A 25,663-nucleotide genomic window follows, 5' to 3' on the forward strand; every position below is an offset into this window, starting at 1 on the left:
GCTCTCTGGGTGGTCTTTCAGACATTATGGCCATGTGAAGTTGGGAGCTCATCAACCACACATTCGGGGAGTACGTTGTCTCCGCAATGCCCCCAATACACATGTCTGCCATTTCACTGTTTTGTGTGAATTGTGTAACACATGCGTTTGCTATTTGCATATTGCTCTCAGGATTCTGGTTGGTGTGTATAGAAGCTGTATGTGCATGGAAAATCCACATGTTGCCCAATTAGCAAAAAACAAACAATGACCCTCATATCAATTGCTTCATCACCAATGTGCATAGTTGCCAGGGTCTCAGTTCACATCAACACATTGTCTGAAGAGGGCTTATATCTCAACCTAATCTGCCACACAGGCTTGTTGGAGAGGATAAAATTGTATTTAACTAATTTAGTTTTTCTGTTTATTGGCTGCCTAAAATTATGATTTAAATTGTGTTTTTAACAATATATTATATTAGGTTCTCTATAAAATGGTATTTTTCCTTGTGTGTTTCTAGAATTACACTAGTTTGACATGATTCTTTCAGTGCACACAGCAGTTTGGATCAAACAGAAATTTCTGCAGATGGAAAGGGGGGCTATTTTTGCCAATTCCCACCTCCCACTACAAACTCCAATTTCTTTCCTTGTGCCTTCCTGTGGGATCCCCTGCCCCCCCCCCATTCCCTAGGAGCAGCATTTCAGGTTATAACAAGATGGAGAGGTAAAGAAGTTGTGGTCCACAGAAGGATATCTCATCCATTTTCAGAAATTACCAGGGTATCAAAGCTAGTGACTTTTCCAGATCTTTTATACAGATTTCTAAGCTTTTTGTATGCCTTCTATAAGAGATGTTTGTATATTAATAGCTTCCATTAGTTATTAGTACAAGTGTCTAATGAAGCAGGCAGTTGCCTATACCAGTTCATACTGCAATAAGTACCACTAGACTCTTTCTTCTCCCCCCGCCCCCCGCCCAGTTCTTGGCATGTAGCTTAGAATGGGTATTGTGGGGGCACACTTAGAAGAATGGAGAGTTTGATTATTATTTTTATGTGTAGCCTTTAGTCAAAATAGAAAAGCAGGGACATCTTTCTATGACATATGTGATAGACCACACAGAAAGCTGTTTCTGTGGTCCATCACATATGTCTGTGATGGTTGGAGGGCTGCATACAACTTCTCTCATGGCTTAATCACTTCAGTGGCAATGCATCCTGTGGTCTCTTGCTTTTACATAAATTTTTTTGAGTGGCTTTAACATGTCTAAGCCTGTGGTTTTCAGTATATATGAGGCACAGAATACAGAAAATCGTTCATAGGTTGAACATTAAATTATTTAAAGCTAGCTATCTTTGTCCAATGTAATTGTAAACTTACCGGTAGCATAGAAATACTGTTAGTGTGTATGAAAGGCTGGTCGAACCAAAAGCTGTTGGTCACCTGAGATCCAAACCAGCATGTGAAGGTGCACCACTCCTGCACGATGATTTCTAACCTTCCCTTTCCACAAAACCAACCCCCAATTTTAGGGGTCCCTTTCCAGACTAGCATGCCTATCTGACATGAAGGCTGCCTGCCTGAAGGAAACTGGGCCCTTCTCCCTGCACGCAACTGGAAGGGCTCTCTGCTTATGCACAGCAGGATTTGGATCCCATCTATAGTGCTTGTTCACAAGAATTTGACACGTTTACTGAGCCTGTCCAAGGCTAGAATTTAACATCTTAATAGTGACAAATGCTTGGCTGCCTAAAATGTTTTTGTGACGTGGACTTAAATAATACTTCAACCTTTCAGTTTTAAACCGTGAACTCTATCAAATGCTACTGCTAGACTGGAGGCAGTACTGGTGAGGGTGGAGGCAAGGGTCTGTACTGCTTCCATTATTCTTTGGCTCAAATTAAATCTTATCCCACAAGGACTGCTACCCCTGCTTCTACAGGATAAGTTCCAGTCAGCATGGCTAAAGACGGTCCTTAATGGCCTGCCTGGGCCTTTCTCCACCTCCCCTGTTAGCCATGGGCGTAGACCGAGCATCAAGTTTCTTGAAGCAAAGGGTGGAAGACATTGAACGCCAGACAGACCTTGGAAAATCACCATTTCCCCAGCACCTGATAAATCTAGATACTTGGTCTCACCTGCAGATTATATTTATCATCTTGACTCTATTTATTATAGGAAGGCCTTTACCCTTGCCAGATGCCAGGCCCTACCATCTGCTGTTTTAGAAGGGAAATATAAGAAGAGCCCCAGATCAGAGAGGTTATGTCCGTGTGGAACAGGGGACATTGAAACCATCGAACATGCGCTGATATGTTGCCCATTTTACCACAAAGTTAGATCAAAGCTTATTTCCCCTCTACTTGGTAAATTCCCTGAAGAGTCAGTTGAGCTTTTGGCAAAGAAGCTCCTATTAGGAGAAGACCCTCAGCTTACGCTCCAAACTGCCAAGTTCTGCGCTGTTGCTATTAAAATACGCAGAGCTTTGTTAGAGAATGATTGCTAGAATATTTTACAATTTTATCAATTTTAATGAGATAATTTTAACCAGGGGTTGCTTTTATTGACCTTACACATTTATATGTACGGGCAGCCTGTGATTCTGTGGTGCAAAACTATTGAGTCTGGAAATTTTGATGTGTTGGCACGTAATTGGTCAGTTGGCCGTATTAATAAACTTGACTTGACTTGAACAGTGAACTCAATTTAGCTTATGTAATGGGTTAGACTCAGTGATGGTTGATCTTCTTTTCTTTCCCGTGTTACAGATTGCCTATGCTGCAGTGGACTGTGCCAAAGAACAGAATCATGACCTGTGTAAGCAGGAAGGTGTGGATGGTTACCCAACCTTCAACTACTACAACTATGGGAGATTTATAGAAAAATATAATGGAGACAGAGCGGTAAGCACATGGCAGGGTTCTAAAAGCGTATTTAAGAGCAAACAATAAGATTAAGCAGTAATCTTAAGGACATCTACTACCATACCAAATGTTCTGTTCCACTGATGGAAAATTTTTATGGTTAGAGTGGATTGACTACCTGCTGCCCTTAATGCTCAGACATGAAGTTCACTTGGGAGACCTTGGGCCAGTTACCTGCTCTCAACTTAACCTGCCTCACAGTAGTTGTTGTGAGGATAAAATGGGGATGACAAAACCATTTCGACAACCTCGAGCTTTTCAGAGAAAGAGCAAATCTGTGAGTGAGAGAACCAGCACAGTTATCTTATGCAATGTTATTATTTTTCATTGTGTTTAATTATTTGCTTTTGATCATATGGTTAGTCACTTTGGAGCTATGCATCAGGGAGAAAGGTGGATGTGACGACTTTTAATAAAATAAATACAAACGGGGAGGGGGTACACAGAGACTGTGCTTCCATTGGACAGTACCTCTGGCTGCCACTGCATACATGCCTGTGTTCATTTTGTCAAACAAAATCTGCAGATGATAGAGCCTTTTAAATATCTGAATAAATACAGCACTAATGAAAATGAGAACATTAAATATCTGCGAGTTGTATAGCTAGTCTTAGCTCAGATGGCATGAAAGCTGCTCCAGTGTTCTCTGCATATTCATTCAGAATCTAGGCCTTCAGTTATTCCCTGCATATTTAAAATGTGTTCAGATTAGTCCAGTGATGACAGATGGTTGGTTTCATGCTGTGGTCCTCTGGGGGAGAGGAGCAGGGTGAAGCAAATGACCTGCTTTCAGTGCTTTGAAATTTGAGACTCTGGAACCAGAGAGCTCATTTACTGTCCAATTGTGCTTCCTTCGCTTGCACCCTTGAAGTCTCCTTCCTGTTCAGATTGGTTGAGCACATGAAGGACTTCATAGAAACATTTTGCTTAGGTCTTGAAATGGACATAAATTCACACACACACTCCATTTGATATGCCCAATTGAAAGCCCCTGCCCCCACAGCTCTAGGGTGAGAATTATTTGGCTGTCTGGAGAGAAGGGTGTCTTATTGGATGGCTTAGTGCAGCCTGTGATTGTTCTCAGGAACTGTTTGATTGGAAGCTTATTGCTGCCATTATAAAAAATCCGTAGATACATAGAAAACAGTAGAGAAGAAGACAGACTGTAGAAGAAGAAGGAGTTGGTATTTATATGCCGGTTTTCTCTACCTTTTTAAGAAGAATCAAACCGGCTTACAATCGCCTTCCCTTCCTCTCCCCACAACAGACACCTTGTGAGGTAGGTGAGGCTGAGAGAGCTCTAAGAGAACTGTGATTAGCCCAAGGTCACCCAGCTAGCTTCAAGTGTAGGAGTGGGGAAAGATCCTGACAGTCTTTATGTAGACTTTCTGCTGATTGGCTCCCATGGAAATTACTCTTTTTGGCCTATATGTAAATGCTGGTAAACTCATCTTCAGTCATAACATTGCCTTTATAAAGGCATTTACAAGGGGAAGGGGCTTATGAAAATAACAGGTCAGATTTGATTCAGTGAGGAGTAATCAAGTGTACACGAGCCAGTGTGGTGTAGTCATTAGTAGCAGTGGACTCTAATCTGGAAAACTGGGTTTGATTCCCCACTCCCACACGAGTGGAGGACTCCAATCTGGGGAACTGGGTTGGTTTCCCCACTCCTACATATGAAGCCAGCTGGGTGCCCTTGGGCTAGTCACAGCTCTCTCAGCCCCACTTACCTCACAGGGTGTCTGTTGTGGGGAGGGGAAGGTGATTGTAAGCCTGTTTTATTCTTCCATAATTGGTAGAGAAATTCGGCATATAAATACCATCTTTTCTTCTTCCTCTTCCTCCTCTTCCTCCTCAACCTTGTCTTGGTGCTCAGTTCTAGTTGACTGTCCGAGTGTACAGCTTTTCCTTTGTTGATATCTGAATTAGAACACTGTATCCCTCAATCTTAGTTCTTCCACTTGCTAACAGAGAGCTGTTTCTCTCCCTATTTTATTGAAATATGTTCAGAGGAGAATATCCCAGCCTGGTAATCACCTTGTCTTGGAGCTCAGTTCTAGATGACTGGGCCATGGCTTAGTGGTAGAGTATCTGCTTTGTACGCTGAAGACCTCAGGTTCAATCCCTGACATCTCCACTTATAAGGATCAGGTAGTAAGGTAATAAGGTAATAAGTGACTGAGAGACCCTTTTGCCTGTGACCCTGGAGAGCAATGAGGAATTTTACAGATTCTGGGGATGTTATTAAAAAAGAAACTGAAAGATTCCCCCTGAAGAAGCTGCTCCCAAAATGCGTAGGGGTTGCATAAATTATTAAAGAATGTGTTTCCCTCTGCACCATTTGTTTCCTTGCCTGCAAAAGTAGTGTGCGGGTGGTGTAGAAGTGGTTGAAGAAAGTCTCCTCAGGTGCACAGAGCTGGTTACTTAGATCTTTGGCTTCCAGCCTGTCTGTCACCCTGTAGTTAGAATGGACAAAACGTGGATGCCACATCAGTTGAGTATCACTGTGAAGGAATGCTAAACACATCCTGCAAGCAGAGCACTTTAGAAACCCCATTTAATTGTAGATGTATCCTCCTTGGCAGTTGTAGAATGCAGTTGTTTGGGTATTAGATATTTTGTGAAAGTGGAGAAAGAAACATCACCAAAAGCTTCATTGAGCTGGATAATACATTTTGGATAACACTTGTAAGAGCAGGTACATTGCTAATCAAAAACTAGTTCTTTGGGATGTTTACTGGAATCTCAAATTTCACAACTAGTGATGCGTAACATTCTAAATTAAAATTGACAGATGCAGCAGACAAAACAACGGTGGCTCCATTCCCACTACATCATGTGTCCAAATAGATTGGATGAATTGTCAGGTCTAATCTAAAGCTCTCAGAAATTAATGGGAAAGCTTGCAGGCTTCGGTGGTGCTTTGGCTCCAGCTCTCACTGTTTGGGGGTATGGCCTCATGGTTTTGATCACTTGAAAAGAGATGATGGGCTGCTGATTATGGGTGCAGTTCTTTGCTGCAGCCATGCCTGATTCAGACTGTTATATACTGTGTCTGTAGGATGTAGTAACCCGTAGTCTTACCATATGGTGGATCTCTGATCATTCTTATTTTGAATGATGCTTTCGTGTCAGAAAGGGCTGTGTGCAGTGGCAGGAAGACCTCTACCATCTTGGATCCAGCAGAATAATTAGGAGGAAGTATGTGTGTTAGGGGACGGAATCAGGGAGTGCGGCCAGGCCTTGAACTGGGGAGTAGTGCTGTGCACCACTGAGAAAGGGGGTGACACAATGTGCAGCAAAGGAAACAAGGAGTTTTGGGATGCTGAGAGAGCCAAAACTGAAGGTAACACCTTTATGCTGTTCATGACCGAGCCCACCTGGGATCAGGAAAAGTAGAAATAAATTATTCACTCGCATTCTGACCCCCGCTTCACCCAGAACAACCACAGAACCCCCAAGTTATAGCTCTTTTAACAACCAAGGTAAAAGGGCCTTCATTCCTTGCTCCTTTTATTCTCATCTCGCTGTTTCTAAATGCATTGTCCAAAGTTGTACCAAAATGTAGAAACGTGGATTCCTCCTCAATATGTAACCAATGTTCTCTTTTTCTGTCATATTCTAGGAGTCTGGATTTTCCACTTTCATGCGAACGCTCAGAGAAAGGGACCATGAAAGGATAGGCAAGAGGAAAGATGAGTTGTAATTTCTGCCTCAAAAGATAATTTCCACTGCACTGTGAATGGTCTCAGGGCCACTGGTACCATGCCTGAGATTTCACATCTTTTAAAAACAGACTTTTTTTATATACAGCCATTGCCATTTTCTACAATTTTGAAATAAAGCGAAATCATTTGATTTTTAAAGAAAAATAGATGACATAATTGTTGCCATATTCTGTTATGGGGAACAAAACAAAAAAGCATTTCCTCTCCATTTTATGCACCTATGCCCATTGATTCTCCTATGCAATCTTTTTGTAATATGTAGGTTTGATAGTGATTTCTGTTGACAAGGTAATTTCTGCATTTTGAATATTTAAAGAGTATTATATGTGAAATGGTTTTGGAGAGGAAAAAACGAGGCTTTCAAAGAAAAATGTAAAGGACACAATCCACCAGGGACAAGTTCCACTTAAATTAATGTACCATTGTGAAAGAGCATTATGGTCCCTGTGGACTCTACCTAAAGCCTCTTCAAGTGTAGCCATGGGGTACAATTACACAGCGCTACGGTTGGGCAAAAAAAAAATTCGGTAAATTTCGGGTTCAGGTTTATTGGGCCCATTAAAAAAAAACCTGGGAAAAGTTGGATACCCATACTGGTAAAGGGGTATTCGGCTTTATTTCCTGGTCCACCAAAAAAAACTGGGCCCTTTTTAGTCTATGGAGATTTTTTTGAAACGCCTGTGGGGGCATTTTGGGGGGTAGAGTTCCCAAAGTTTCAGTGTAGCTTCAACGGACTCTCCTTTCAAGAATCCCAAAGGTTGGTGAAGATTGGGTCAGGGGGTCCAACTGTATGGGGTCCTGAAGGGGTTTCCACCTCCATAGAAAAGCATGGTAAAGTTTACAATGCTTTTATATGGAGGAGGGGATTGACCCATTTGAGACCCCATGAAATTGGACCCCCTGACCCAAACTTTACCAAACTTTGGAGTTCATGCAAGGAGAGTCCCTTGCAGCTACGTTGCGAATTTGGTGACTCTATCTCGAAAAATCCACACACACACCCTGGAAGAATGTTTAAAGTACTTATTTTTCATAATCTATAATGGCTGCTTCCTCACCAAAGAATCGTGGGAAAACTCAGTTTCCCATGAATACCTGCAATGAGCCTGCACAAAGTTATGGCTACCCATAGTTTTGCGCAGGCCATTCAAAGCATTCATGGGAAACTGAGTTTCCCCACGATTCTATGGTGAGGAAGCAGCCATTACAGACGATGAAAAGTAAGTACTTTTAAAATTCTCCTGGGAGGGCATTTTTTCAGGTAGATTCACCAAACTCATTGTAGCTGCAAGGGACCCCAAAGTTTGGTAATGTTTGGGTTAGGGGGTCCAATTTTGTGGAGTCTCAAAGGGGTCGACCCCTTCCTCCAGAGGAGCATTATAAACTTTACTATGCTTTTCTATGGAAGAGGGGGTCCACCCTTTCGGAACCCCATAAAATTAGGCCCCTGATCCAATCTTCACCAAACTTCGGGGTTCATGCAAGGAGAGTCCCTTGAAGCTACCCTGAAAATTTGGGAACTCTACCTCTATGGGAAAAAATGCCTCCCATAGAGCTCATAAAAAAGAATTCCCATAAGGAAAAGCTTGGGGAAAGCTAAAGCTGAAAAAGCCGAATACCTATTTGGCTGATTTGGCGATCAGCTATCTGGCTTAAGCTTTATTCTCAGTTTTAATATTCGGGTTAAATTAAACTCGAAAGAAGCCGAAAAGGCCTTTTTCGGGTTTATTTTTGGTTCGGGTTTATAAATATGCGCAACCCTACACAGCGCTTATTCCTGGAACCAGATGTGCTCATGAGGTGTACTTTGGATCTATGTAGTCCACATGTATGGGCAGGTATCAGTCAGCAGTTTGCCCTCCCTCCCCTGGCCTGACTCTTTGTGCCTGACAGACGTCTGCAGAGAAAGAGAAGCAAGGGCAGTGTGAATGGGAGACTGCCCACTATTGTCATGTAGAAGCACTAGGAACTTGCTTTCTCGACCTCCCCACAAGAAACAGGGCATGTATTTCCAGTAGTACTTGTAAGGATTACACTGGGAGCATGAGTAATTGCAACTAGGACATGCCCTTTACAGTCTTGCAAAAAAGTTGCACCTTCTTTTTTAATTTCTAGAGAGATTTGGGAACTAATTTTAAGGTGCTCAGGGATAATAGTGAAATAATTAATGAAGACGCATTGGACATTTCAGATCTTAATTGACTGTAGTGGTGTTTTGTTTTTGTTTTTTTGGTAATCTGCCGTACCTGAACTGTTTACATATCTTTATAGAATGTATGGGTTATTTCAAACAAATGTCTTCTAAGGCCGGCACATATCAAGCACCGAATGAATCTCAGTGTATGTGTTTGCGTTCATGTTGTCAAATGCTCCTGTAATCATAGGGGTAGGTAGTGCAGGTGTAAGGTTCTTAATTTATGATCAGACCATATGAAAAATGCATATTTGCTAAGCACGCTGTTTGATTGTATGTTTGACAGAGGCATCGATATTTTTGATATGAAGAAAACATCATGCAACAATACTTGTTTACGTTCCAAAGGCTTGTCCCTGTGTGTTAAATACAAAGAAGATATACATTTTTAGAGTTCTATAGAAACAGGTTGTGCTTTTAAAAATAATTGTTTAGCCAAGTCAGCTGTGTGAGAAAATACAGCATTACTAGGACTAGCTTTTACAAGTGCGTAACAATGTGCTGATTCTGTGAGGTGAGGGTGATTTGGACATTGTATCTTCACGGGGTTTATTATATTTTTTTGTGATTTTTCCAATTTGATCAAAAATAATAAAATATTGAAAAGACAATTTAATCACTCTTGTCATTCTTCAGCCACTTCTGCACCATAGTATCTGAAACTATGCTGGAAGCTAGACAATCTTACTGTTGCAATTAGCCAATGGTGTCACTCTGAACAGGTCCAGCATCTTTATTATCTGCCTTTCCAAGTTCCTGGTGGGAAGGAATTTGGCCTTTTTGCCTTTTGCCATGTTACTGCTATCTTGCCTCTTTCTCTAATGGGGAAGGAGGATGTTCGCTTTTCTGACTCATCAGCCCCATCTGCTGGATGATGCCAAGAAATCATGCAACTTAAAAAAAGTACACCACCACCACAGACTCTTCCAGGGGCTTCTTCTTGTCAGTGCATAGGAAACGTCAGAGGGAAGCATCCATACGCACGATCTGAAGGATAGGAGATGGTAGAGCACATTGGGTAACAAAAGTTTGGTGCTCCACACAGTAGTAGTAGATGTGGAAGCTCCTCTAGAAACCGAGACATTGTAGGACACTGGGTAAAGTTGTTGGGGATGGTGTTAAGCTGCGGTTCAGCTAGAGTGGATCAAACCTCTTATGAAAGATGTTCCTTAGACTTGGGTCCCTCGAACAATCAATGCATCTTGCTTAAGTTTACATCATAGTTCTGGAGTGTTCCTTATCTGATGCAGTACCATACATACGTATGTACATACATACGTATGTACATACATACATAGACCTTTATTGGCATAATAACTGCATTTACAACATGCATTTATACAGACACCTTAAAAAAAGAAATCATGTTGCATCGTAAAATGACCATCAGTTTAATGTTAGTTGTATACTGATTTTAACAAACATTAAAAAAAACCCTCTCCTTTTCATATGACAAGCTGATAATACCATCTAGACCCTTTAATGTCAAATACACTGATGCATATTTATGGTCACAGTTCTTATCTTATACCACCATTCTCTCTCTCTTTATCTTTATAACAATTGCAAGAAATTCAGCGACATGCTCAGTGACTTCTGGGGTTTTATCCATCAATAAGAATTTAATACTCTTGACTATTGAGGTTTTTTTGGACTTGTAGGTGAGGATTAATTAGTATTAATGCTGTTGGGTAAAAAATGGACAGCACAAGAGGATTTGGTGGACTGAGTCTGGTTCTTTAGATGACAACTGCAAAACCTTTTCTCGCGTGGCACTTTCTTATATCTGCCACTAACCATGGCTGCAGGAAATATATTCAGCCTAGCCAACATGAAGGCTCTATGCTGCTGGACGCAGTACCATTAATTTGAATGAGACAGAGGAGGCGCAGCTGCAAATGTCAGCTGGAGGGGGAGCATCCTCTGGGGAGGAGCCGCCTTTACCCACAACAAGCTTCATCTTGCTTCTGGCGACTCTGGACAGGTGGAGTGTTTTAGCTTCTTCAGTTCATTCCTGTATGTTCATTGGGATACAGTTTAGCAATTTGAACTGTTGTAAAGCAGAATGGTCTTTCAGATCATCTTTAGCAATAGAAAGGGGGAAAGGGAGGTTGATAGAATTGATAGTGACCTGAAAAATTCATGGGTACAATCCAGCCAACCTTACGTACTTGGAAGTCTCACTGACTTAAAGGGGAGTGTTAAGCACATACTTGAATTGGTTTCAGTTGGTTTCATGGAAAATGCTTAACTTTGGCTGGATTGTAACCCACGTGTGTTGCGTTTTGCCAGACATTACAGGTTCTGTTCCTCCAGCCCTTGCTCCAGAAATGAAACACTCACTCACAGCAACAGTATACTTCTGTGCTGCCAAGGGGACTGTGGGAGGAGACCTCACAGGGGTTCCCACTCAGCTTTTCATTCTCAAGGCACTTCCTGCTTTCCCTTGGCCCAATTAATGCTTCTGTGCATTTGGCACTCGTTAATCTGCTGGAGCCCCTACTATGTAATCAGTGAACGATGATCAGCCGATTTGCCTTGTGTGGTAGTAAGCTTGTTAACCATAACATAAATCTAAGCAATGGTACCATGCCAAACAGGTTCTTTTATTAGACTCTGCATGAACTTTCCCATTAGCTAGACAATTAGCTGTCCAGAAAATGAATGTTTTTTCTCTCACTGGATGGAACCTGTCTGTACCACTTAGTGCTATCTTCACTTTTCCCTCCCCAGCCATTTTTAGCTGGAGATTTTTGCCTGTATATAAAGCTATAGGCAAGGCTGTTACATTTCCCTTGTACTACAGACTTTTAAAACATAATTAAGGAATATATAAATAACATTTTTTCTCCACCATCAGTAGCAACTGCTTACTTAGCACTGCCAAGGCCCTGATACAGCATGAGTAGTTTGATAACTCTACAAATCTAATGGGGGAGTGTGGGGGTACTTCCAGAAGGAGGAAGATGGTTGTGCCCGTTTTTTCCTAATTGTGGTCATTTCCCGTAGTCCTGCCCTGACCAGGATGGCCCAGGCTAGCCTGATCTTGTCAGATCTCAGAATCTAAGCAGGGTTGGCCCTGGTTAGTACTTGGATGGGAGACCACCAAAGAATACCAGGGTTGGCAGGCAATGGCAAACCACCTCTGAACATTTCTTGCCTTGAAAGCCTTATGGGGTCACCATATGTCAGCTGCAACTTGACAGCCCTTCACACACACCCCAAGTCCTGCAATATGCAAATGCAATATGAAATTGGTTAGATCTAATTGTAACCAGCTTCTGCTCTAACCAACAGAATTTCTAATGGAAACTTTGCAAATATCCTTTTCAAAAGGGACACAGGAATGCATTCATACTTCCTTGTACTAAAAAAGTAGTTCAGATAAAGCAAGCTTCCAAAACCATTCCAAATGGCTTTGGATAATTGAGGAGGGAAGTGTGTGTGTTTGTCTGGAAGTGTTCAACAGCATGGGCACTATACAATTGGTGCATGACATAGGCACTGCTGCAGTGGGTGTACATTTTGGCACGCACATTTTGGCATGACTATGTCAGACACCAATGCATCTGATGGCTGGCTTCTCTTTTCCAGAGCATGGCTTAAAGTGGTATGAAAACCTTTGAAACAAGGTTGAAGGAAGGCTATAGAGGGCCATAAAAATATGCACATACAGTAATGGTTCTCCAATGCTGCCACCAAGTTCAAGAGAAACTATCAGGTGTATTTAACTCAAATGATGCAAAATACAGCATCCTAAAGGTTTCATACCCAACTTTGTCCCCCGCCCCGCCACCCATTTTAATCAAGTCACCACTGTATTATCGTATGTCTGAAAAAAAACTTTCCTTGTGTAGGTCTTTGGTATGTGGTAGGTCTCATCTTATATGGAAGTGTGTTAGAAAAAAAAATACAAAACAGAAAACCTTAAGAAAAGACTTAAGGCACTCAGAAAACTGCTCACATAAAAAATGAACATTATACAATATGTTTACCTTCATAATTTCTCTTATTATGCAAACAGTATAAACAGGCACTCCATGTCATTAACTTTTGACTTGTAACTATATTCTTATTAAATATTTAGATGCCACCTAAGCTGGGCTTGGTAGCCTACTATTTTTTTCCTATTAGCCTGCTCTAAAGTCCAATCCCACCATCTATCTATCTCATGTTTATTTATGTAATTATTCATATAGGATACTTCTCTGCCGCCCCTTCAGACTTGCTGAAGGAAGCTTACAATTAAAATAATGTAACAATATAAAATAACAAGCCATTAAAACAAGCAATTGGACATAAAGAGCATAAAAGCTATTCATAATGCAGACCAGAAGCAGATCCTTTAAAAAGCTAGTGATCCCTAATTAAAATTTTATTCCTCCTCCCTCTGTGGAATTCACAGTGGTGTGCCACAATATTATCTATAACAATGGCGTAATTTGTAGACTAATTTGTCTTTATAGTACTGTGTTAGTAAAAAGAAAAAAAAATATTTAAGCTTGATTTTTATTGTTCATTTTAAACCAGAATTTGGAATAATATATACCAGGATGGGCAGACTTCAAGTTTGGCAGATTTTTTTTTTTTTAATAGAACCTTGAGAGCTACTTATTAGGTGGGCACAAGATGGTGGGTCAGAGAAATAGCTCACTTCATTTTCTTTCTTCCTCTTACAGGATAACTTGATAGGAAATATTACCTTTTTTTTACATCTCTTTTAGGACTTCCCACTTGACAGAATTTCATATTCCTTGTTTTCATTGTAGTTCCTACTTCCTCTGTAATTCCATAGGGAGGACTCTGTACATTCTTGGAGACACTTTGTCTGTATTGATTTTCTTTTAAATATTTTTGTCTGAATCCTTTCTCAGAAAACTCCCCACCCCAAAGTTCCCTGTCCATGTTTCAAGGCATCTTGCATTGCTAGAATATTTAAAAACAAGCATTTGTCAGGAAAACCCTATATGTGAAAATAGACAAATATTAATTTGTTGTCCTTTTTAAAGATAGATTTCTGTTTAGGAACATAACATAGATTAAATGTTGTAGGCCAAACTCTCAGCCCACTTACTCCTCCCAAATGTCACATTTGGCCCTGCCTTCTCTAATTAAACAGTTTAGGAGTTCAAGCTGATGCTGCTGGTCTGTAGAGGCTAACGCTTTTGTAGGCCATTAGAGTTTAATTGTTAACCTTGTTCAAAATCATCTCACTCAGAAGACATCTTGGCTTAAAACGAAATGGGTCATGAAACTATACATAGGAGGTAAATTATATTTGCACATAACTGAGATGGAAAGGAAGGGAGATCTTCCAAGGCCAATAGACTGCATAACAATGCCTCCAATGGGAAAGCTGCATTCCTTCATTTTCATGTCATTGTGGAGTAACCAGTTGAAAAGATTTACTTGTCTGAAGCACAGTGAGCAATTGTCTAAAACGTGTACCAAAGCCTGTAATTCGGAGCAATCCCAAGAGATGAAGTCACCATTGGCAAGTTCCAACTTAATTTTTTGGTAATAAAAGTCTGCAGTTCTCACCAATTAATGCAGTTATGGACACAGCCAATGGGGCAGGAACTCATGGATGGTCTATTTATGGCAGACAAAGTGGAACTTGGTAGAGGTGGGAAAAACCACAATGAATGTCTGCAGTCTGGGGCTAATTGTTTTGTCTCTCCTGCATGGATGGACGGACAGGAAAAGGCTTCTCCTTTCAAACATAAATACTGTCAACATGCTTTCTCCTTCAAGCAAAGATCCAGGCAACTCTTATATTTCAAAGGCTGATTGAAAAACCTGTCCCTTGACTGAGACTATATTTGCTCAAGGGAAGAAAAAGTGGAGGGGGTCACTCTACAAATATACACATTTCACACACATTTCTCAAACAACCTTCCAATGATTATAGAACAACCTTCCCAGGGTGGTGCACCCTTACTTTCAACCTTCAGGGGGGAGTTGAAGAAGGTTTTATTTAGGACCTGATTTGATTAGTTTACACACACCAAAAAAAGATAAAGGTCCCCTGTGCAAGCACCAGGTCATTCCTGACCCATGGGGTGACGTCACATCCTGATGTTTACTAGACAGACTTTGTTTATGAGGTGGTTTGCCAGTGCCTTCCCCAGTCATCTTCCCTTTACCCCCAGCAAGCTGGGTACTAGAAGTCCAAAATTGTGATTTTAAATTTTGGTATTTTATGTATTCTATTTTATGTATTTTATTTATATTGTAGGCTGCCTTGAGCACCATATGGAAGAAAGGTGGCTAATGTTTTAAATAAATAAATAACCATAAAAACGCTTTGTCATGATATCATAACATTTATATTAGTATGTGCTATCTCTGTTCCTCCTTCACAAAATGTGTGTAAAGGTTGTTAGGCTCTCCTTACTTTTCAGTGCCCCTTATTCCATGGAAATATATTCAGTTAAAGGGAACTTGAGTTCCACCCTGTATGATGAGTGATCCAATGGCATAGGTCTCCTTTTCCCATACAGCACTTCTATGCTGCTGATGTCAGAATGGAAATTTGCTGGGAAATGCATAGCAACTATCTTAAGCCAACCAGATATGCAGCCAGCAGCCCCTTTATTTGTTTGTCTGTTTGGGAAATGGTCCTACTATGGTGATGGAGGAGGATAACATAAAAGATGAGAAATGAAATTTCCAATCCCCCTATTATACGCGAAGGGCTTTTAGCTAGAATGGTATCCTCCCACATACACACAGATTCCAGGAGATGGGTGCTTACAGGTGCAAATCTTGAAAGTTTGCTGATATGGTGCTTTTTGACTGGTACAGTCCTCAAAGTAGTTAACCAAGTTAATGCCACTTGTGGCAGTTAAAACCAGTTACTACAAAACAAAATGTAGAAGAAACATCAGTGGAAGTTGACAGTCCGATAAAAAGCAATAAGACAGCAATAAGAGCAAGTCCAGAAGCCAGGCAGCAAATCTAGTTCTGATCCCCGAAAGCTCTCCTAAAGAGCACTGCTTTCACCTGGTATCTAAATACCATCAAGGGCCATTTATGCATGGGAGGTTTTGCCTTGGACTTTCTGCTCTTTAGATGCACATTTTCCAAGGACAGAGCACTGGGAGCCTACAAGGCTTCTTATACTATGCCCAACCAAGGCTGATTTTACATTATTATTTACATATTATACATATTATTTACATGTTATACTCTGCTCTTCCTCCAGAAAGCTGAGAGCAGCTAATGTGTAGTTCTGTCTGGTCTCCTGTCCAGGCAGCTTTCAGAGCCAGACCCGTTTAGCTTCAGCAGTCAGAACTGGGTCATGGGCCTTCAAGCCATGGGCCTTCAAGCCAAACAGCTGCACTGTATTTTACAGGTTTACAGCTTTTGTAAGGATCATTTTTGTAAAACTATCACTGGTAACCAGAGCAACTACAGGTTGCCCTTATTCTTATTATTATATTTAAATATAATAAGCTGCTGGCATTTACCTTAATATTATTTGTTAGCACTGTATTAATGTGAGGAATTTAGGAGGCCATTGTCCATACAGATTTATTAAAGTAATAGAAGAGCTTTGCCCATGTGCCTTTTATAGCACAGCAACACATACCGTAATAATTGAGTACTTTGATTTAATTATGCGAAGGACAGATCATTTAATATGTAGGACCACAGCACTGTGTTCCTGAGAGGAACTTGTATTAAGAATTTCAAACACTCGTTATACTTTTTTTGGAACAGACATTTCAAATGGGGTGGGGAGGATATGGCACCAACAACAGAAGGATGCTTGATAATGCATTGATACAGCTCTTGTCCTGCTCAGCAGTCACAATCAGGGAGTTCATCACTTGCTGCCATGTTCATGTTATGCCCAAAAGAATATGAATGTGTTTCTTTGAACAGTAAATAATTATTTTCTCACAGCTGCTACCATTTGCCACCATGGCTGCCTCTATTTGCTAAATGATGCATCGTTAAAAGAAAAAAATGAGATGTGTGAGTTGAGACTTACTACTTAGGTGTCCCTGGGTGCCTTCAATATCTGCCCATGAATCTGTATTATCTTGTGATTACCTTGGGATGCTGTTGACTACACTGGAACAAAAAACAGGCATATTCTCTGCATGGTTTTTTAAAGGATGAAACTCATTGTGTAGATGCAAAGAGGGGATAAGGTGCAAATGATTCTGTATTTGATTAAGTAGGTCACTTTAATGACCTAACCATGGGTCATTGCTGCTTCTCCAGTAACTAAGAAGATCTAGTTTACAAGTTATACAAGCACAAAAACACACACACGCTGCAACACATTTGTTACTTATTACCAAGGTATGACTGGGCCCTATAGCACAAGTAGCTATTGCACAGGTGCAAATCTTGGTATGATGCTCAAGATGAATTTCAACACAAAAAATTAGGCAATCCATTCAGAACTCGCTTCATGTGTAAGGAAGGGAGTTTGATCAAGGTAAGATTCCCTACCAATCATGTATATATCAAAGTTCTCAGTATCTCTAATGAAAACGTACACAGAAGAAGAAGAAGAGTTGGTTTTTATATGCTGACTTTCTCTACCACTTAAGGAAGAATCAAACCGGCTTACAATCACCTTCTCTTCCCCTCCCCACAACAGACACCCTGTGAGGTAGGTGGGGCTGAGAGAGTGTGACTGGCCCAAGGTCACCCAGCTGGCTTCGTGTGTAGGAGTGGGGAAACAAATCCAGTTCACCAGATTAGCCTCCGCCGCTCACGTGGAGGAGTGGGTACTCAAACCCGGTTCTCCAGATCAGACTCCACCGCTCCAAACCACCGCTCTTAACCACTACACCACGCTGGCTCTCTCATAGAAACAAAATTACTTTGGTTTTGATGTGTGGTAAAATTGCACTAACAGGAGACACTTTTTGCTGCTTCTTCAGCTGCAGACCTCCAATTTACTCCCACGCTGTTCTTGAGGGCCCCTTGCCCCCCAGAAGCAGCATTTCAGGGAGCATTTCAGGCAGCAGAGGGAGGGAGGAGGTGAGGAAGTCCAGTACTGCTGACAGAGGTTCCTTCCATTCGTGGAGATTTATCATGGGATCCAAGCCAGGGTCCTGTAGCATCTTAAAGATGAACAGATGTATTGTGGCTAAACCAGTTGCCCAGGAGGGCCAAATAAATACAGCATAGAGGCCAAGGCCAACGCCTTCTCCTGATGCTGCCTCTTAGCACTGCTATTCAAAGGTTTGTTTGCTCACCAGGGATAGTAGCCATTGATGGACCTATTGCATGTATCTGTCTAACCCTATTTTAAAGCCATGTATACTCACTGCTGTTACTATTTCCCAGCAACTTCTTTGGGTGTTTCTCAGTGGTAGTATTATGAGAGAGGGAGAAAACACTATGTTTAGTTACTTTCTCTCTCTGTGTGTAAACTGCCATCAAGTCATAGCTGACTTATGGTGACCCCGTAGAGTTTTCACAGTAAGAGATGAAACAGAAGTGGTTTGCCAGTACCTTCCACCGCAGTCTTTCTTGGTGGTCTCTCATTCAAGTACTGACCCTGCTTAGCTTCCGAGATCTGATGAGATCGGGCTAATACTATACCATTATACATCCCAGTTACTTTCTCTTTCTGTGTGTGTAAAGTGCCGTCAAGTCGCAGCTGACTTATGGTGACCCCTTTTGGGGTTTTCATGGCAAGAGACTAACAGAGGTGGTTTGCCAGTGCCTTCCTCTGCACAGCAACCCTGGACTTCCTTGGTGGTCTCCCATCCAAATACTAACCAGGGCTGACCCTGCTTAGCTTCTGAGATCTGACGAGATCAGGCTAGCCTGGGCCATACTTTCTCTACCCATGGATAATTTGATAAACCTCAATCATGTCCCTCCCTAGGGGCTTTTTTCTAGACTGAAAAGCCTCAGACTCCCCAGCTTTTCCTCACAGAAAGGCGCTCTAGCCCCTTAAATAAACATCTCGGTTGCCTTCTTCTGTACTTTTCCCAGCACTGCAATATCTTTTTTGAGATATGGTGACACAGTAATCTAAATGAGGCCACTCCATAGTTCTATTCAAGGGTATTACAATATTGGCCATTTTATTTTAAATAAATTTCCCTTTCCTAATAATTCCATGGAGTTTGTGAAAATGTTGACTCCGTGGGCAGAAACAGTGAAAAAGACAGAGCCGTCCACTACAACCCAAGACCTCAATCTTGGCCAATTCAGACCCCATCTGCATATATTTAAATTTAGGGGTTTTTTGTTCCAGTGTGCATCATCTTGCATTTATTTGTTCCAATGTGCATTTTTTTTTGTTCCAATGTGCATCTTGCATTTGTTTGTTTTATTTTGTATTTTATAGTCTGACTTTCTCACAGGGACTCAAGGCAGATTACACTTACTGAGTTGAGTCAGTACAGTCAACAAAATGGGACATTCAATAACCAGTGCATTAGGATTTTAGAAGTATAGAACCACCAGTGTTAACTGAAGAATGGCATAAATGTTAACATGACACATTAAGCGGGACAGAAATTATATAATAGGGTCCTACTTAACAATAAGCTATACACAGCAGTACAGACTCTAGTCTCAAGTTTGATGCTGGTATCTTAGAGAAATTGTTATTTTTCTATGTTGCTGCCCACTTACCAAATTTAGAGAGATCCTCCTGCAGCTCTTCACAGTCTGCCTTGGTTTTCATACGAATATACTTGATGGATTTCCCCCACGGCACAGGGAGACCTGAGAAGTGCTTTTTGATATCAGAGGTTCTTGTTGTCCAGCAATCTGCCATCAGCAGATACCAGCCATATGACCAGTGACCAATGGGGCCACTCCTCATGGATTTTACACATATCTGATTCATCAGACAAAGATATTGCCTTCCCAAAAAATCTTGCAAATGTGATGCATGATTGCAGTAGTTCTGAAGCAAAGTATTCCCAAGAGGTGAGTTAATTTTAATCAGTTTAGAAAGAGAGGGTTTTTGACAAAGAAAGAATAGGCTTGGGGGCCCTTTCCAGGAAGAAAAAAACATCTCTTTTGAGTTCCAAATCAATTGCTTTGGTGCATTTCCTCCTCTCGATGTTTCCTTAATTTAAGTGATATTCTAAAGTGAACTGTGCAATTAAATTTCAGAAGAAAGGGCAGTCCTGTCAAAGGAAATGAGTGTTTTTCTGAAATTCCTAGCTCCGCTATACGCATTCTGGATGACCTTGGGCAACCCACTTCAGCTGTGCTCCTTTGTGCCAGAGGAGCCTCCACAGAAGCCAAGCATGAATGGAGGCATAGCTTCATCTCCCACAAAAGGGAAGCCAAACAGGAACCAATATGATCTGGACCTCAATTATCAAATTAGTTTGCAAACACATCTCTCATGCAGGTATAGTTGTCAGGGAGCTGTGACTGGCAGCAGGTAGATGTGCTTTCCCTGGCAAGCCAGAAACGTCTGATGGCCAGCTGCTTAAGTGAAAAACCTAGCCCCTCACACAAGCTGAAATGTACAGATTCAACCAATGCCCAACCTCAAGCTTGCAGAATACATAAACCAAGCAAGACAATACAAGTGGCTACCTGGACTGGTGTCATACTGAATACCTCCAACTGTGAAAGCACAAAGTTGTCCCAAATGGTGTTGGGTATGAACTGCAATCTGAATTGTTCAGTGTGAAATGGCGGAATGCTGAACCTGACATTAATTGGTCATTTGAAAGCCAGCGTGGTGCAGTGGTTAAAGTGTTGGTCTAGGATTTGGGAAACCCAGTTTGAAAATATACTCTGCCATGGAAATTTGCTGGGTAATCTTGGGCCAGTCACACACTCTCAGCCTAACCTACTTCCCAGGGTTGTTGTGAAGATAAAATGGAGGGGAGGAGAATGATGTAAGCGGCTTTGGGTCCCCATTGGGAAGAAAGGCAGGATATAAATAATGTCCTTTAATTTAATTTTTAACACATTTTATTTTAATGTTGAATCATCCCTACAGGTAACTTACTTGGTAACCAAAAATCTATATCATCTGGTCAAATGATTAGACTCTTACCATTCCTTGTCTGATGAAGGGTATCTGATGAAGGGAACTTTGACTCTTGAAGGCTTATAGCCCAAAAATGTTGGTCTCTAAGGTACTACTGGACTTGAATCTAGCTGTTCTACCGCAGACCAACACGGCTAACCCTCTGCAATTACCAATCCTTAACTTTCTTGGATTTCTGATCAGAAGCAGAAGTGTGGTATGTTTCTGCAAGCCACTTTGAAAGACTGCATAGATGACGACCATTTACCAAGCAGTTATATGGGCACCATGGTTAGTTAATACTTTGTGAGGGGCCATCAGCATATAGCAGATTATTTATTTTAAACAGCTCTTGTTTGATCTGCCATGCAAAGAATAATTAATTTTATATCCTCTACTGGGGCTGTAAACCTCACACTTAATTTATACCAACAGCATTTTCACATAGCACAACCATTTCTCACCCCTGAATGTCCTAAGATGTGTTCTGGGATAACAGATAATATCCAAAATATAAGAAAGTTAACAAAAAATATTTTTGGATGATAGCTCAGTCAGGTAGACTGAGAAAATATATCTTATTTGTTTTGCTCTGCTTCCGAATGATCTGTGGGCCATAATAAAGATGAACTGGACTGAACTGAATTTTGCTGAGATAGCATGATTACAAAGCCAAGGGCCGCCTGCAGAGGTGCTAAATCCCACAGGTGCCCACAAATTATTCCCCACAAATACCCCAGATTGTTTTCTTCCCAGCTGGGCTCACTTCCAGTTTAATAGTATAGGTGGGTGGGGTGGGGGGATTTTAAAAATAACAACAGTATCTTTTCCCCTATAAATGACTAAAGTACCTGTTTTCTGCCCATTGTTTCTGTTCTGTGCACCCCTCCCACACTTGCCTTATCAGAGAATCACTGTAATGTCTCCTTCACCAGTGAACACTGAAATGTTGGTTCTGCCAGCTTTATGATAAGTACTCAGAATACCAACAAAGGATTAGTTCTACCATAAGAGGAAGTCAGCTTGCTGCAGAGTGTTCAGAGAGCGTCACAGTTGGAGAGAAATCACCCTCCGTTGCTGAGGATTATAGACCTGTGTTTGCAAAGAAATCCTACTATTATTATGCTTTCTCTTGATCCTCTTTAATGTAATTGTGCACATATTTGGGATGTAGAATGTGGTGCCTTTTTGCGTTTACTGCTAAATGATCTGTAAGAGCTAATCAGATCACGCAGAATTGCACATGCTAATGAAGTCAAAGGTCTCACTTGAATGCCTTTAAGTGTAAAATTTCACATTCAGACTACTACTTCTGTGTCCAATTTTTAAAGCATAGACAGTGCCCTTCTCTTGCATGCCCTCCATCCTTCTGTTTATTATGGGCAGAATATTGCTTGTGATACCCTAGCCAGATAGAACCCAACACTCCGTGCGTAGAGACCTCATGCTGGAAATCTATCCTACCTTAACATCACCTTTGACTGGTTGAAAGGCTCATTCTCTATCAGTGGTCAAGGGTTCTTAATGATTTCTTGCCGGTGGGCCCCACTAGACAAGGGGACAACCAGTTCCCCCTTCTTCCATGTTTCAGACCGCATGTGATTATTACTGGGAAGTACATATAGTTCTGGTTATTTAGTCTGTCAAAGGCACTTTTAAAGCACTGCTTTTTTGGAGTTCAATCTGGAATGCATTTAAGAACAGGCCCTTGAACCTTACTGCGAATTTGCCATCACCATTAACCAAATACTCACCTCCAACTGACTGTCCAATACTATCTCTGCTTCTCAGCCCCCAGCGCCTGCCGGCCCCCTGGAGATCTGCTCTCGGTGGCTCCTGCATTGCCAGCTGGTTGTTACTTCTCAATCTGTCATGTACAATCTCTAAATTAAAATGAAGTCACAGTAACCACACTGCTGTCTCACAACAATACCTTGGGTGAACAGATTTTATTTATCTATGTATGAGATTGTTTATGCTGCCTCTCCAGAGACTTGCTTGGGACGGCTTACACATAAAATCATTATAAAATATTAATTTTTTTTAAAGAAAAGGAGCCAGGGACATAAATATATGCATGTCAGACCTCAGACCAGAAGCAGATCAAAAGAGCTAACACAATTAAAAACCCTAATTAAAAGCCTTTCCTCTGAAGGCAGAGGCACAGAAAGCAGGGTGTAGAAGTCAGATCTTAACTGGCGGGCTACCCAGTATAGGAGGAGATAGCCCTTTAGATCCCCTGTATAGTGTTCCCCTTCTAAGCCATCCAGCATCAGGCAAGAGTACTCACTTTTGGGTTCACTCTTAGCTGTTGTTTGTAGCTTGCTTTTCCCTATTGAATGGACCTTTTATTTGTACAGCAACAACTCCAACAAGCCCCAGCTATAGCCCACAGCAACATCAACTAAGAACTAGAACCCGGTAACAAGAGCTCCACCCTGTGGGACCTAACTCCCATAGATAATGGGGGAGGAGCATATATCACAGTAAATATATCGCAGTATGGGCTAAACAAATATAAACATATATCAGTAAATATACCACATCCTGGCTCCAACCAGTCAGCACAGATTATTCAGCACAGGGGCAATAGAATCCCTAGAACCAATCCCTGACAGTGGCCTGGCCACTGCATTTTATATCAATTAAATTTTCTGGACTGTTTTCAAAGGCAGACCCATGTAGAGTACATTAGAGTAATCTAACCATGGCCAGATCATGTTTTCAAAGAATGATCATAGCTAGCATATCACCTAAAGCTCATTAAAAGCACTATGTGCCACGGAAGACAACTGAGCTTCCAATCATGGGCCTAGAGTTGCCAGCAGGAAACATTGGTGGGGTGGGAGCATCTGATGGTGGCAGAGATTGGGGAAACAGTGCTACATGATGCCACAAGGTCAGTGATGTCCTGGCATTGCACAACACTCTAAAAATCCCTCAATCTTTAGAGTAAAAACCATAGAGATCAGGGGGAATTCCTAGAGCATTGTATGATGCTAGGGCTGCTGGGTCCCCTCTTTGCCATCGGCGGGAGGTTTCTGGGGCAGAGCCTGAGGAGGGCGTGGTTTGGGGAGGGGAGGGACTTCAATGCCATAGAGTCCAATTGCCAAAGCAGCCATTTTCTCCAGGTGAATGGATCTCTATCAGCTGGAGATCAGTTGTAATAACAGGAGATCTCCAGCTACTACCTGGAGGTTAGAGCAGTCTTACATATATAACCTGTGCCAGTATTAAGGATACTTTATAGAAGAGGCAGCATGAAGGCTCATAAATCAATAGTACATAATAGGAAATTACACACTTTACATCTTTTATTACAAGGCAATTCCAGCATTACTCCATGCTGTTGCCTGAATACAATTAAACACAATAGCAAAATCCCCTAACTACCTAAGACAACCTGACAACGTAAAACATACAAGGGAAAAGAATTGCAATTCAGTAACGACGCAAGAAGGTCCAAGTCAAAGACAAGCAGCCGTGTCTGCACCCGTTCTTGACCTCGAAGGTTCCAAATGGTGCCCGAAGGTCCAATTCCTCCTAGGGTGCAGAAAGGTCCAGGGGAAAGCTCCAAGGCAAAACAATACAACTTGAAGAGGAGAACGTGTAGCCAGCCGTAGCACGTTTCGCTACGCTTCGTCAGCTCATTCAAAGTTTATCGGCTCCTAATGCATGTCAATTTCATTTTTACTGCATGCTGTAGGATGCCTTCTGAAGCTGCAATAGAAAGCAAGAGCCCTTGCCATATGAAAACGTTCGGAATTATAGTCCCTGAGTCTGAAAAGGCGAGGCTTGTATTGCCATAATACAAAAAAAATGAGATATCAGTGTCAGTGTGGCCCCGGGAAATGTAATGTTGCACTAGTGGAGCGTCCAAAGTTCTCGCCCGGATGCATGCACAGTGCTCACCTATCCTTAATCTAATTTGTCTGGATGTGCACCCGATGTACATCAGTCCACAGGGATAGGTGAGCACCGTGCATGCATCGGGGAAGAACTTTGGATGCTCAGGACACCAAAAAGATCCTCTTGCAACAAGAGATGTGTTTCATATTTGCCTTCCAGACTATGTTTCCTTTTTTAAAAAATAAATTTTGTATTATTTTTCTATAGTAATCAAACAGAGTATTCAACAATCAATATAAGTAAACATCAACATATAGATTCTAATTAATAATTGTTGAAAATACATCCATATATAGATTAATAAAAAATAAAATATAAAAACTTCCCCTACACCTCCCTCAATCTTATCATTTATTATCTCCTTTGTTTAAGATTCTAATCCTAATATTATTACAAACATTTATAAACATTTACTATTTCATTTACCTATTTTGAAATAAAGAGAAAAGAAAGTCAAAATAAAAAACAGAAAGGAAAAAAAAACAGATATATAAAAATAGAAATAAAAATGGATTAGATAATATGTAATATTTTTAACCTCCTTTAGAAATGAATATCCTAATTTATCCGTTTCTCCCACATATCTAATGACTGTCAATTGTATTAGTCATTAATTATTGTGTTTTTATCAAAGCCAAACCGTTTAATCAGACCTTTTTAGTTAAATCCCCCCAAAAAACTAAGCCCTTTGACCCAGTCTCTTTATTTTAAATTTCCAACATCTTCCTCTCTTTCCCTCTGTGAAAATTGATGTAAGATAGTGAATCTGCAACAGATTTTCTTCCATCCCCAAGGCAAAGAGAAAAATCCCGGTATTTCCAGCTATTTGCCCTTTTAAGTTCTCCCAGTTAACTTTGAAAAGTTTATCAGATAGTACATACAACCAAAAATCCAAGTCGCTTACATTCATCTCCATGGTTATCAGTAGGGTTGAT

General features: G+C 41.1%; 1 protein-coding gene across 1 annotated transcript in view; it reads left to right on the forward strand.

Moving 5' to 3' along the window:
* PDIA5 (protein disulfide isomerase family A member 5) overlaps positions 1–6,804 on the forward strand; it is a 171,417-nt gene extending 164,613 nt beyond the window's left edge. Inside the window, exons 17-18 of the mRNA XM_056861153.1 lie at positions 2,753–2,887; positions 6,537–6,804. Coding sequence (XP_056717131.1) covers positions 2,753–2,887; positions 6,537–6,617 — 216 coding nt within the window. The 3' untranslated portion in view covers positions 6,618–6,804. The remainder of the gene's footprint in view (positions 1–2,752; positions 2,888–6,536) is intronic.
* Positions 6,805–25,663: the final 18,859 nt, after the last annotated feature.

This window comes from Euleptes europaea, chromosome 15 (assembly GCF_029931775.1).
Source record: "Euleptes europaea isolate rEulEur1 chromosome 15, rEulEur1.hap1, whole genome shotgun sequence".
In the NCBI taxonomy this organism is placed as follows: Eukaryota; Metazoa; Chordata; class Lepidosauria; order Squamata; family Sphaerodactylidae; genus Euleptes; species Euleptes europaea.